General features: G+C 33.8%; 1 protein-coding gene across 1 annotated transcript in view; it reads left to right on the top strand.

Moving 5' to 3' along the window:
• The window catches only part of LOC147064870 (beta-1,3-glucosyltransferase), a 63,744-nt gene extending 49,165 nt beyond the window's left edge, over positions 1-14,579 (top strand). The window contains exons 3-11 of the mRNA XM_085958168.1: positions 2,495-2,604; positions 4,708-4,884; positions 6,974-7,110; positions 7,570-7,753; positions 7,965-8,100; positions 9,283-9,436; positions 10,219-10,477; positions 12,127-12,350; positions 14,153-14,579. Coding sequence (XP_085814294.1) covers positions 2,495-2,604; positions 4,708-4,884; positions 6,974-7,110; positions 7,570-7,753; positions 7,965-8,100; positions 9,283-9,436; positions 10,219-10,477; positions 12,127-12,297 — 1,328 coding nt within the window. The 3' untranslated portion in view covers positions 12,298-12,350; positions 14,153-14,579. The remainder of the gene's footprint in view (positions 1-2,494; positions 2,605-4,707; positions 4,885-6,973; positions 7,111-7,569; positions 7,754-7,964; positions 8,101-9,282; positions 9,437-10,218; positions 10,478-12,126; positions 12,351-14,152) is intronic.
• Positions 14,580-15,285: the final 706 nt, after the last annotated feature.

Genomic DNA, 15,285 nt, shown 5'->3' with positions numbered 1-15,285 from the left:
AAGAAGGAGACACGGTGAAAACCCAAGAATATACTACGATAAAAAACAACCGTGAAAGCCTCAAACATTATATGATATAATATTATTATATATTTTTTTATTGATTTACGACATATATGAATAGAAGTGAATATTATCATTTTATGTAATTTTGTGCGAGGTAATCAGGCAAAGAGGCGTATCAGTGTAGTAAAAAGTGCAAAGTTATAAAGCGTATACTCTACTTGGCTACCATAAAAGGACGTTGTGATCAGTGCTTAATAATATGATGTCAGTCGAGTGCCGACAACTCAATAATTCAAATGGATTTATTGTGAAATAAAAAAAAAGATTACCTACCCTTAATTTTACATCGCGGAACCTTGAGGTTCACTTTTGAGGAACACTACTGTAGAATATCAAACTGCCCTTAACCTTGGCGATAGCAGGCGGCTCTCGTGGTGCAGTGCGTAAGTCGCTTGCCTTCCACCCGAGAGTTCCTGGGTTCGATTCCCGGTCAGGACACACAATATTTATGTGTTTTTCTGAAAGCCTGGGTGCCTGTGATTGTTCAAAATTACTAACAACCACCTTGTACGAAAAAGCAAAGATATGGTTATTGTTATTAATAATTATTCTAAAAAAAAATCTTGGCGATAGCTACAGGGGCGCTTCAGGGGGTCAGTGGGTCTATTCTATGCTTATCGACCGCTAAAGTGATAAAGTGAAAAATATTATCAAACTTAGGGTATGTTTGTATCAAAATATTAGCACTTATTGTAACAATTACACGAAGCCGGTTTTTATTGTTGCAATAAGTGCTATATTTTAACAGCACCTATCTTGCTGCTGTTAAAATATCGCACTTATTGCAACAATAAAAACCGGCTTCGTGTAATTGTTACAATAAGTGCTAATATTTTGATACAAACCTACCCTAAGTTTGATACTATTTATCAATTTAGTGTTCGATAAGTATAGAATAGACCCACAGATCTTACTATTAAAATTAAATCAAAATGGATCCTAATGATCTGGTATCCTAACGACGTAAACCATATCCAGAGCTTCAGTGTGGTGGGGTGTGGTACAAGCATAGAGATATCCTTTCAGCAGTCGTACTAAATGATATTTGCCTTGTATTAGAGAGAAAAAAGCGAGAAGATTTTAAATTCGTGCGAGCAATTCAACATTTTTGTCACGTAGTCGCCGGTTATCGTGGGTATCTACTATTTCATTTAGCGGAAAATGTCACCCCTAAAATCTTTTCGAGAAGAGATAAAGACATATCCACAGTGGAGTGGTAGACCCTCAACTCTTTGTCCACTATTCATTGAGATTAAACCCAATATAAATTCAGTCACAATTATTATTATTACAACGTTTTTATTAGCTCGTATTCTTATTTGTCCGGTGGTTGTTTATCCAGTACAAATCTTGCAATCAATTTTTAATTAACTTCCCGACTAGCTAGACATTTAAAACTTTTAGAATTTATCAGAACACGATGCAGTGACGTCCCTGGACAAAATGCCGCCCCTAGGCAGTGCCAAAATGCCGCCACATTTTTTATATAGTACTTTATAATATCATTCTTTCATGTCTCCAATATCTAAGAAATATGTGTTGTGTGGATACATTACTAACAATATAAATCTAATGTAAATGCCTTCTCTGCTTCAATAGACAATATTGCGACTCTACGGTTTCAGATAGGTAAATTTAAAAATACACTTGACAACTTCCAAAACTCGCGAGTGACTGGCAAACATATTTGGATAAATTTTAAATAATGTATGCACGTGTCATTGCTGTTCACCAAGAACTTGACATCCAAGGACAACGGAAGTAAACTAGACATCGCGAACCCGACAAAAAATCCTTATTCGTACCTAATTAATACATTTTGTTTCCAACCATTGAGCTGACTTTTTTAATGGATAGATATTTCCGTTATTACTAAGTTTAGTTATCTATTTCTATATGGTACCTAGTGATTCTCCTCTATTTGCCGCCCTTTGGGTAACTGCCGCCCCCAAGCGACACTCAATCTGCCTACCCCAGGGGACGTCACTGACACGATGCCAGTGCATTCTTTTAGCCATCTTTAAGTAGAATTGAATTCATTTTCAGTTAATTCTGTTTTGTATGAAAAGTTATTTCGGAAGAAATCCGTAATCTAATCCACTATTATTGGTTGCTAATTGGATGGTCATAGCAACTAAATTATTAATATATACGTGCGTTACTATGGAAATCAAAATGATATTTCAGTATTCCATATTTGTTTGTTTGTTTGTTTTTTATTTACTTCATATCAAGTACAAGTTTGATATCAAGTACAAGTATATAAAAGGTTCTTTTTATCTTGTATTTTTGTATTTAATGCTTTCTCCAAAATATGGTCGTAGTTTAGCAACGTATGCAAGTGGCCAATCGTGGTTTTTAAACATTCGCCTAATCCCTATGCCTATTGTCCATATGTATAATGTTGTTATTTTTTCTCTTGTTTCAGATTATGCAGACATCTTATTCGTAATATTAAGCCAGCATCACCCGTACCATACCAGTTTGGCAGACAGACTAAAGAGGGAGATTATAACCCAGGCTTTAGAGGAGGAACATGTATGAAAAGTTATTCTATATTATTAATGACCACTTATTTAGGTACTTCGTTCAAATATTTAAATATTTTCGTTGTCCTTGAATATAAATGAGGAGCAAACATTCAAAACGTGATTTGTCACACAAATGTTGAGCTGAGATAATCAAGAAAAACATATTGTACTCAAAATGGTTTTTTTATTATAAAACTGTTTAAGGAAAGAATTTTAAACCTGGTATTTGGTATAATCCAAAATTCGCGGAAGTGGTTCATTTTTTGATTTGAAATTTGGACAAAACACGATTTGCATGAAACTTGTGGGCAAAACACTATTTGAATGAAAATCAAGGCATTATATTTTTTTATATGATAAAAGGTTCTTTGAACACTGATTCTGGTTTCCTTTCATAGATTTAAATATGGACTATCAGAATTGACAATAAACGGCATTTTTCAAAATGTGTGACAAATCACTTTTTGAATGTTTGCTCCTCAAATATTCCTCTTGATAAATTCCAAAATACATATAAAAAATGTCATAATTTATCATAAATCCCCTAATTCACGGCGATGACGAGTTTTACCACAGCTTTCTATTTATATGAAAAATATAGAAGGCTGTGGTTTCATTAATTGATTTTCAGTGTTCACGTAACTTGATCTTCAAGAATAATCGCGTTTATTGATTTTTTTCCGATCATGTCCGATCCTAATAAGATCATTTATTATATATGGGCCTCCACAGAGTGGGTTTGTATTAACAGATTTTGTTTTTACGAGAAATGGATATCAGCCACTTGCTCAACCTATTAGGTATGGACTCTGACTCAACTCAAATTGAAAAGCAATATGTGTACTTGCCGGACCCAGGATTCGAACCTGGGACCCACTACGGTATAGGCCGACGCTTAAGCCGCGCGACCATCGTGGGCGTATATCTTATTTAACAAACATTGTTTTTTTTATTCAAGTGGGTGCAGGTGACTAAATTGATAAAGCACATTGACCCATCATAATCCTATGGATTTTTTTTCAAGATTTTTTTCTAATTTGTATGATTCTGAGGTTTCCAATTTATCTAAATTCTGTACCTACTATTTACATGATTCTTGATTATTTATTTGTTACGATCCTCTAATTATTTCACAATTTTTAATAAAAGATGGCGGAGTTTTATGTTTTGATCCAATGATTTTTTATAATTTAATACATTTGTAGGTACTACGGGCAAATACACGTCACTGCAAAACGACGCAGACTGCGATGCGTCAAAGCATGTCTCGCTTGATTCCAAACGTGTCCAATTGGACTAAAGCAAGGACCACCAATTGCAACACCGCGTGTCTAAGCCCTAATGATTCTCAATTTTTTTCATATTTGTCACCGCCTCAAAAGTTTATTTGTGTGGATCAGAACCAGACTTGTCCAACCCACAAAAATGAGAAAACTAAGTTAGACATCTCATCGCTATTAAATATTAATTTTGTGTCTGGTTCAAATATGACTTATCACTAAAAATTGTCGTCTTATGACACTGCCATCCACAGTCATTTCTTGTAATGATATAAATTGGGTACAGTTCGGTTATGAGGAATACAGCGGAAAACACATTTTGAAAATACCCGATATACTGGATTATTTGTCAGTTTGGGTTAGTTTAGGTTTGGTTAGGTTAAACTAACAAATAATCCAGTATATCGGCTTTTTTCAAAGTGTGTGTTGCCGCTGTATTCCTCATAACCGAACTGTACCAATAATTCATAATGGGTGCCGTATTCATCTATTCCACATATAAATGGCGGACAAGTCTGACATTATTTGTGAAATGCTAGAACAAACAGATGAAGATTTTTCAACAGATAACAATGAATACAAGCCTTCAAGTGATTGAGTTAAATTATCAGGTATTTTGCGGAAGCAATATTGAGCTTTTTTTCAATGAATCTATAACTTTAACACCAATTATCTCAGAACTGAATAATAATTGTGGGTTGGTCAAACTGGTTCTGGTCCACACATTTGGTTCACAGCTGACGGTGGTTCACTGTGGCCTGTTTCTCGTTCACATCAGCCTGATTCACTCTGCCGGTGCATGTTTCACTTGAAAAATATATATTTCTTAGAGGAAGCCAGAAGTGGTAACGACACACGCCAGAGGCTCCTGGACGGTGCTGCCTCTCCTGTCGCAGCTAGCCGAGGATCACAGCACTTCCGCAAAATGGGTCTTCTTCTGCGATCAGCACATCACAGTTAGACTGCCTCATCTTAGGGAGATACTCATAGATTATGATCCGAAAGAGGTAACATAACTCTCTTGCATACTAGCCAATTTTTTCTTTATGTTGTCAACGTCTTGGACTTAGTTTAGTTAGTTAATGTAAATAAATACATTTTCTGCAATTTCAATAGGTACAATCAGTGTTTCTAAAACTGTGGTATGCGTACCCGCAGGCGATTTTTTTTCGTAAAATGTTTGACTTAGGTACTTACCAGTGAAATGTTTTATCATTTCTGTAGGTAGCAATGACATTTATATGGACGAAGCACCTGGAAAAAAAATGACACTCACTTTTTTGTCGAGTCTGCCGAATGGCATAATCTGTTCTAACGCCATTACAATAAAAGTGATATTTCTATAAATTCCCGATGCTTTTTGTCGGGTCTGCCGAATGGTTCGGTTCAAACGGGCTCGCTCAAATGATCATTGACATTGACATTGAATAGAAACACTGTTCTAACGCCATTACAATAAAGGTGATATTGCTATAAATTCCCGATGCGTGATATCGCATAATGGAAATTGCGTGACGTCTACCTATACATGTGCGAATCTCGCTATGTGCGAATTTACTTGCTAGCTACTGTATTGAGTGCGTTGTCCATTAATAATGCCATTGGTAGGTAGGTATCTACTATATTTTTTCGGAAATATTTAATTTTTGAAAATCGAAAAAGTAAAATAAAAAAACGTATAGAAAAAAAGCTACAAAAACACGTGATAAGATCTAAGTTTCTAAAGGGGTACCTACTGGAATATTAAAAGTTTAGGAAACTTTATCAGATAATGGGATTTTATTTTACCTAAACTAACTGCCAAATTGAACTGACCGTGCTGAAAATAAAATAATACAATTTATTTCCCCATATTACGAATTCCACCAATATGTAAGGTGTTGTTTCGAATAAAATTAATTATTTTAAGAAATACAAAAAAACACGGTGATGATTTTTTTTCAAAACTTACCAGATCGAACAATGTTTCCAACTCTTGTAGGCCAAAATATGCCAAACCGGGTAAGAAGATATAAATAAGCTATTTGGCAGAGAAAATTCTCATCGCTTATAATATATAGGATCTCGCAGCCTGTCATAAACGCATGTTATTTTGCCAATGTGTTAATGCAAGGACCCTATGGGTTGGGTGAATGGTTAACTACTATTCCTCGCAATAAAAATATGTTAATACAACATCCACTCTGTGAAGGGCCATATGCTCCGATTAGCAGTAGCGTAGGGTGGAGGTAGGCTATTAAGATTCGCCATAAATAGTGCACATTAAACTTTGTTAGTCGTACGTATTTGTTTTTATTGAGTTGAGACTATAATTTACAGATTGTATTGGTTAGTTTTTAAAAATCAATTAAACCCTGACTAAGCCAAACCACAATCGTTTTGGTATATTTTGGGCGATACGACAAAATTGTGCACACCTTTTCATTCATACCTATCCGATTTCGTTGTATTTAGAATACATATTACACATATTGTTGGTTCATTTTTTAAAATTCATTAAGCCCTGCCTAAACCAAACCATAATAGATAAAAAATATTACTCTATCTATAAAATAGTCAAAGTTATGTATGATTTAAGTGCATAATTATAGATACTTTATAGATAGACGAGTATTTTTTGACTATTATCTATTATGGCTTGGTTTTCGCAGGGTTTAATTGTATTTTAAAAACTAAAGAACACCATCTGTAAGTTGTAGTCTTATTTCAATGAAAACAAATACGTATGACTGATAAAGTTTAGTGTGCACTATTTATGGCGGATCTTAACAGCTTACCTCCACCCTTCGCCACTGCCGATTAGGATGAAACACGGTTTCCCTTTACTTTTTCTGAGACAATTTCTGGAAAAGTATAACAATTTTTTTTTTCTATTCAAAAATAATTATTCTCAGGATCCCATGTTTGGAACATTATTATGGTAACATTGGCAAATGCTCGTACTTGTCCATTTCCAAGTTCGGTAGATGTACGTGGCGGCAAAGAACTAGAGACCGAGAAGAGTGGAGAGAGCTAGGGGAGACCTTCTATGAGCAGTAGATCGACCTCGGTTGATGATGATATATACATTTATTATATATTAAATTTCCTTTCTAGGAAATCTGGATCGGACATGGCTTGAAAGACGTGGAGCCTACGATAATCCACCACTTTTCTCTTGCGACTGAAGAGTATGACTTTACGTACCCGAACTTCGCTTCAGGATTCGCCATGAGTATGGCCCTGCTACGAACGTAAGTCATATAATCAAATTTTAATACTTTTCACCTTTTATTATTCGTTGTACTTGAGGAATGCTGAAATGGCTTGGGGTTAAGCAAGAAATTTGGCATCAAGTATATTGTAGTGCTTTTGAAGCAAAGATTTTTTGATTTTATATGTGGATGTAGCAATTGCATGTCACTCGTATATCAAAATTACTACTTAATTTCTGGAGGGGGAATACTGTAGCAATCATACCATGTCAGCATTACAGGTGTGACACACTTCGGTGTTCATATTTTGATATCAAAACAAATCGATTATGAAATCTAAATCAATTATTCTTCGCAACAACTTGTTGATTATTAGACCCCATCCATAAGCTTTAAGAATTTAAGGCTTTACAAAGTTTTTTTCTCATATTAAATCATACGAACTCTCATAGCCAGAAATTTTATGTTTGTATTGATGCCAGCTTTTTAAAATTTCAGACTCCACCACCGTTTCAAAGAAAACGAGTCGACATCGCACACAGAATTCTCTATCGATCCTGCGTTTGAGCTAGCCACGTTTGTCTATGACAACGGTCAAGGGTCTCAGCTTACGCATTCTGATGAATTTTGCATCGTCTCCAGCAAGACCTGTGCCACATATCCGAAGAGTCACGAAGCCTGTGTAAGTTTGTAATTGATAAATACATTTTGACCAGTGTGTTGTAAGCCATTCGCTTAACTCCTATGCTATGGAGAGAGAATATTATGTATACTTACATAAATGCCCTGGTTACCCAGCTAAGGTTTCATCCTAGAAGTCTCCATATGCTATTCCAATAATTTTCCAACTAGTGACAGTAAGATATATAAAATAAACTGTGAATTTTTTTCAGGGTGATCCGGTGCCAAAGGAATCATTTTTCTTTGCCGTAAAGACTTACCACGAGTTCCACAAAGTCAGGGTACCAGTTGTTAAAAAAACTTGGGGAAGATTCGCTTCAAATTTAATGTTTTTCAGTGATAAAAATGGTGAGAATTTATTTTAATGTACAATAACAGATTTAGACCCATCGCGCACACCTTTGAAAGACGTACAGGGAATATGCGATTTAAACTGTTTACCGCCTATTCCCTGTATGCTCAACTCATGTGCGTGCGGGTTCACCGCTTGGGTCAGCAGCAAATTGTCCCTGCACTCTCTTATTTCCTGCCATCAGGTTTTGCCATTATTGTGTGCGACGACTCTAGGATATATTAAGGGCCCACATGCCCAACGTATGTCAAAATGGAGGTTTTATGGTATTTTCAAAGCATAACCCTGGACATTCCTTAAACGTTGTTGATAATCTATTTATATAATTTTGAAGCCTTATTATCCTTTATATTTATTTTAAACATTTGATGACTGCATAAAGTATTTTTACTACATAAAATAGTATTCTTTTAAACCCTTGATCTAATGTTTTAGAATATAGTCATATTTCAGTACTTCCATGTGCAGTGGTGTTAAGATTTTTTAGTTTTAGTAATTTTCAAACGCATTTATAAAACCATTAGTAAAATTTATGTTGAAATTATTATAGTGAAATATTTACGATAAAAAATTATATTTTATAATCTCTGTGATCCAAAATTTGACAAGAATTAGGCATTTTATTATTCAAAAAATGCGATTAACCCATTTGAAGATAATTCTAAAGATACTGATTATAAGCTATGTCTTTGACCATTCAAATGTGATAAACATCCTACGAATAATGATTGTTTTATAATAATTATTGACCTAAGAATAAGGTAGTATTTTTTTGAAATACGCCATTTCTATTGGCATGTCCCAGTGGTTAAGCTATAACATACGACCGTAGCCATAAATTGACAAACGATAAATGAACTAGGGAGTAAGATCATGTTAACGCGCGTGTACCGGAAACATGTACCGTTTTTAAAAATAACGTTTTTTTTTCGGTTAGGTTTATAACCAATAATTACGATCGAAATTCATAGTTTCGTGCCGCAGCCTGAATATAGTGGTCCTCGTCATACCATAATATAATCTATAAAAATATATACATACAAAGGTATTTAAAGGTAGAGATTTATCTCATAAACAAATTTTTGTGAATGAATTCTTGTGTAAAAACGGATACATCTCTTATTATTGAGAGACATCTATATAATAATATTTTATTGAATTACTAAAATATCTTTCAGATACCTCAATACCAACAATGGATTTGGGGATTGAAAATACAGAAAGGGGACACTGCGCCAAGACCATGGGAATCCTGAGTTACCTGTCAAACTATTTGAAATCTCAACCTCACATAAAGTGGGTTGTTATTGCGGATGATGACACAATATTGAGGTATTTTCATTTTACGTATTACAATATTAACTTTTAATAATTGAAGTAGCATTAAATATACCTAATAGCAGTATATAATGCGTGGTTCATTTTCGTAGGACACTCACACATTCAAAACCCTGCGTCAAAATTTACTGTATTGGTATATAGCCCATCGGAATTATATTTATTATCTGTTCTGTGTAGGTTCAATAAAAATCTCGCTATTGACCAAAATAGAGTTTACTGGATTCATAAGATCGACCATATCGACAATAATATTTTCATTTATCAAAAAATTTTAAAAATATCCGTTAAGATAATGCGAATGCTTGAACAATAATATCGTGTTAACTGTCAACTCTTGTTGGAAAGACATCAATCTATTACATTACATTTGATTACAACATGCCATCTAATAATGATCAGAGCCAGTTTGTTGTGTTGTTGTCAACTTTGCGTTATTCTTGCCAGATCATTTTTGGATACGCATCTAGCCTTCAAAATACCTACACATCTGGCGTATGGTGTTAGATCTACCATATTTTGATATCACAAACAGATTCAAATTTCCCAGAGAAAAGATAGAGCTGGGCTTTTGTACATAAAATCTTACCAATAAACTTTATGTAACAGACAATATTTAAGTGATTACCAACTTAGTTTTATGACCTTCTTGTTTTTGATTTTGGTTTTGAAATGATAATTTCTCATCTATTTTTTATGTATAAGAATTTTCAAGAATAAAATGTGTTGTGACTGATAAAATTGATGTGAATATTTTATTATTTGATTGTTTTCAGTGTTTCTCGTCTCTGTGAAGTGCTCTCGTGTTACGGAAACAAAAACGTAGCTCTCGGGGAACGTTACGGCTACGATATCCTCAATGGGAAGGGCTACGACTATTTGACAGGCGGGGGCAGCTTAGTCTTGAGTGTTGACTTGCTTCCGCGGCTTATAGAATGCGCCTGTCCGAGTCCCTCATCTCCTGATGATATGTGGCTTGGAGTTTGTCTGGCATCAATCAAAGTTCCCGTCATACATTCTCCACTGTTTCATCAGGTATAAATAATATATATTTTCCTGACTTCAGAATGTCAAGGGACCAGGTCACAGTCAAAAATAAAGAATTTGGGGTACCTTTGGGAAATAATTATATATGCCATTATAGTAATACCATTATTTCAGAGTGATACATATTATAATCTTTCGTTATTTCACAATAAGTCATCATTCTACAGTTGAAAATAAAGTCATGTGAAATTATTCTTTTGCTAATATGTGGTTATACATTTAATTTAGTTGTTATCCAACATTACATTCTAAAATGTTATTGGTAAACTTTTCATTGAATTTTTTGCAGACGATTGTTGTCATTGCCCCATATATATCGTCGGTGTTTTGTAAGAAAGACTAATTACAGACCTACAAACTTATCTAAAGAATGGATGGGGGAGCCACTGTCGAAAACTACCCAATCAAGACTCGCAACTGGACATAATCTGACATTCGAATGTCGTTTTTAATATGGCGTCCATATTGTAGTTTGTAGTTCCATTTTTGACCGTTCTTTAGAAAGGTTTGTAGGACTGTAACCAAAATGTTATTTTACAGGAGGATTTTTACCTTTTGACATTCATTAATTACCTGTGGATGATTATAAATGTCTAACAAGTTTATAATGAAGCCTAGAAAGAATATTACTGTCTTTATAATAAACTTTATAATATTTTAAAAGGCTCAATATGTCACATTCGCTTTTTATCAGTAACACTAATTAGATATTCGCCCTTACGATTATCGTTTTTAAGTACTTTCCTGTGGAGATACAAATTCGCCGTTTTTACACAACAAAGCTAGTGAGGTAGGTACATATTGTTTTTTCATTAAAATCTCGATTTCGCCAAAATGGTTGATTCGCCCCTTTTTTATAAAACACCGACGATATATTCCTGCTACTAATCATGTGCAGTCTCTTCAAACTGGTCCCCCCCCTTTCTCTAAGCCAGTCCAGACCAAGATACATCTGTCCATGAATAAATGAACATGATATAAAAATTGATTACAAATATTTTAAATATCTAAGTACACATTTTAATGTCCATGTTTCATCTATGCCGTCACTGATAGAAAACTTGCTTAAAAATACAGGCAAATAGGTAAGTGTGGCCATGTTTTTGGGAAAAGTTTTTAGTAGTAGCAACATGTCATCAAGCGAAATATTGTTTTGCTTAAGACGATACATCAGTGAAACGGCAAATAATTTTCAACTATAGGCGCGACGAAATTTTGGACTCGCTGGCATTCGGAGAGCGAACGCGAGGTGTGAACACGTCAATTTGTTTCGCGATGGCGACGGGGGTATTAATTCTTAAATCGTATAAAGATGACTAAAAACGTTACCCATTTATTTGAAAAAGAAAACATGTCAATGAATATATTATTAATTGTTACTAATAGAACAATAAATGGACGCATGTTGGATTTATATGACAAATTATATTTCGTTCGGCATGCGTCATTTGCACCCGCACAGCCAAAGTGTTTTAAATCCGATTGTATGTTGAGTAGGTATAGATTTTTTCCCTAAATTATTATCACAGAATGGGTCTATTCGAACAGAAACCAGAATTCTTAAATCAATTAAGCTGCGAGTCTAATATTAACGGCATGAAAATTCCTAAACTGTGACTGGCTCATTTATTTTCCAGGCACGCCCAATCGATTATTCTTCTGAATATCTCGCTCCTCATAGACCAATTTCATTTCACAAGCATTGGATGATAGACCCTGTGCAAGTATACAAAGATTGGTTTGAAAGAGATGACCTCAAGTTTCTGAGAAATATGGTGCAGGACACTATTAGGCATAAGGAATTATAAGATGGTGATTGGTATTTCATATAACTCCTGGAGACGACGAAAATGTGTGACAGGTGAGTCACCGATGAATTTTGACTATTACTAGAATTAAAATAAAGCAATATACAGTGGAGCCCTGATTTTACGTGCCCGGAATTCATATTTTCTCGCTATTTGCGTGTAGTTTTTACAGTCCCATTTTATATTAGTATATCTTAGTACATGGCATGTACAAAATTCAATTGAAATTACATGTTACACAACGCGATTGTATAAGTTTTAGATTGTTTTTTTTTTGATAAAAACATTATCAGATTAGAAGCCTGCCCAGATGTGGCGATTTGACTAGCACCTAACAACTTGTGCGCTTGCTAGGTATAGATGACCTTATTGAGCCGTCCACATGCACTCACGGCGTATCACCTCTCGCACGCAAAATACAAGCGCTCGCCAGACTCGAGAATTCGAGTCGAGGTACTGTGATGGCAATTGTTGCGCCCAGTAACTGCGCAATTACATCAGCGTTCGTGAGTGGGTTTTTTCGGTCAATCGGGCATATCCATTTTTTTTTTGTGAAAATAGATCACTGCTGATGCCCGCCCGCAGCCATGATAATATTATAATGGTAAGGGTGTGTAAGTCAAAATGTGACTTTTGTGACGTCTAATATTTCGGACAAACTGGACGATCTTTCACGTGACCGGAAACTTGTACGTATGCAGTTCGCCGTATCACACTTTACCGTGAAATGTTGTATCGGAAATATATGGCCATATATTAAAGACCATTCAACCTTTTTATAGTACCTACTGACAAAAAATTCATGTTTATATAAAACACGGTTCTTGTCGTTTTACACTTTACTGGAAGCCAGCAGCAAACAAATTTTGAAAATAGGCGATATACTGGATTATTTGTTAGGTTAGGTTAGGTTTTCATTCTTGATTCATGAATTTTGCCAAAATCAGCTATGAAAATATTGAATCTAATAAAATTGGAGACCGTATAATATATGGTCATCTCTTTCTGATAAGAAAGTTCACGGCAAACTGTGTCACTGTGAAATGTTTTACGTACAATTAACATGTAACCGATCTTACATTATTAGAATCAAAGTTTAGCATTTGCTAAAAAGGGGATGAATACTCATCCATTTGATGTCAGTCAAATTTAAACAATCTTGCATATCGGCTGTTTAGGAAATAGGGCGTAACCCACGATTTTTCGAAAAGTGCTTTTATTCGATATTAACAATGTATACAACTAAATACACGTTCTATAAAACGGAAATAAGCCGCAAATACCGAATTATTATCTAAATTCAGGTCTTAATTGAGATTAATTAAGTTTTAATTTAAGGAAAAAAGCATTTACTTTCAATTTCAATGATTTTTCTGTAATAACTTCTTGAATTATTATTAGATCGAAAATATATTACACCAAATCATGAATCATCTAGCACCCAATGTCTGTGCCTATTTTTTTTTTTTTTTAAATATTAAACTAAAATCATTCAAAAAAACGTTTTTTGCCCCTCCTGTAAAATTTGATCTGTGAGGGTTATGCCCTTTTTCCTAAACACGGTCGAATTTTTTTGTATAATAATATGATCAATCTTTAATGCTTGATAAACTAACAATTTTAGAAATCTATAGATGTAAATTAATGCTTAGCGTAATTCTCCCTTAATTTTTTTTATCTTCCAAATTTGTAATAAAGTAGTATGAGATATAAAATTGAAGCTTTTTTATGCACCATAAAATAGAGTAAACTAGTTATTTTTAGTTTGATACATTTAAATGATCACTACTATTTAAATAATATTTAACGTTTGAATGAAAACGTATGTTTTAATGATGTTGTATGGCTTTCACAGGATCAGAGTAGTCTTCAGGATCAGAATAACATCATAATAAGAAGAATTTCTCTCCACCGCGATATTATGAAACATGCATCTATTCAAATTCAAAAGACTAATGCGGACTAATATTTCCATAGACAATGGACATGCCATCTTCAATGAGTGATTTATTATAGACAATATAATTATTATTATGCCATATATTCAGTATTATGGACAATTTATTTGTGTAAATATTAAGTAAAATTATGTACATCGAATTCGATAAATATTTCCATCAAATAATATTAATAGGTAATGAAATATGGCTGTCGTTAAAACTATGTGATGAAATTATGTGTTCGGAGTTGATGTTTGTACATAAATAAAGTGTTTTATTGATGATGTTAAAAAAGTTTTACGTCCAATAAAGGCATTTTGTACAAATAATAACATATCAATATTCTTGTGTTTCATTTTCACCCAATATTATATTTCTCCTGTTACCCTATATTTTATATTATGTATCTACTCAAGGTTAGAGTATGTCAGTGGCGAAGACTTCATACTAGGCGATTATTTAAAGCCTACCTTCTTAAGAAAAATATTTTTTAATTTTATATTGACATATTAAATAAGATAATCACATAATAATATATTCAATATGCCCAACGACATCTATCGTAGAATTGTCATAATAATTTTACGATCTTTTCCACTATTTCAATAAGCACCATTTATGGCATGTCTCGAAGGTTTAAAAAAATAAGCGACATCTCGTTTCGCTTCACATATTGTATGGATTATGTTCGCGTGAATCGAAAACTTTTTTATATGAAGTTTGTTTCTCATAATTTCAACACGTCTGCGGCGGTCCATATAAATTGGTAAACTATTTAAGGAGCGCTTACATTTTACGTAAGTGCACATTTATTCAAAATAATTTATAAGATAATTTTAAAAAAATATTTCTATGGGATTCAATCACATATAAATATTGATTGTTGTTAAAAAAAAAAAAAAAATTATCTCGTGATTTTTATTTGTTAGTTAGTTTATTCATAGACTAAGACAATTTATTCAGTCAATTATGTCAGTTGAAATCTGATATTGTATCTAAGCTGTGTTTTAAATATAGAAGTATTTTAAAATGTCTAGTTTACAGGTTA

Source organism: Rhyacophila brunnea, unplaced genomic scaffold (assembly GCF_057557595.1).
Source record: "Rhyacophila brunnea isolate RB1 unplaced genomic scaffold, BYU_Rbru_1.0 scaffold_7, whole genome shotgun sequence".
Lineage (NCBI taxonomy): Eukaryota > Metazoa > Arthropoda > Insecta > Trichoptera > Rhyacophilidae > Rhyacophila > Rhyacophila brunnea.
This window is presented reverse-complemented; position numbering and strand designations above follow the sequence as displayed.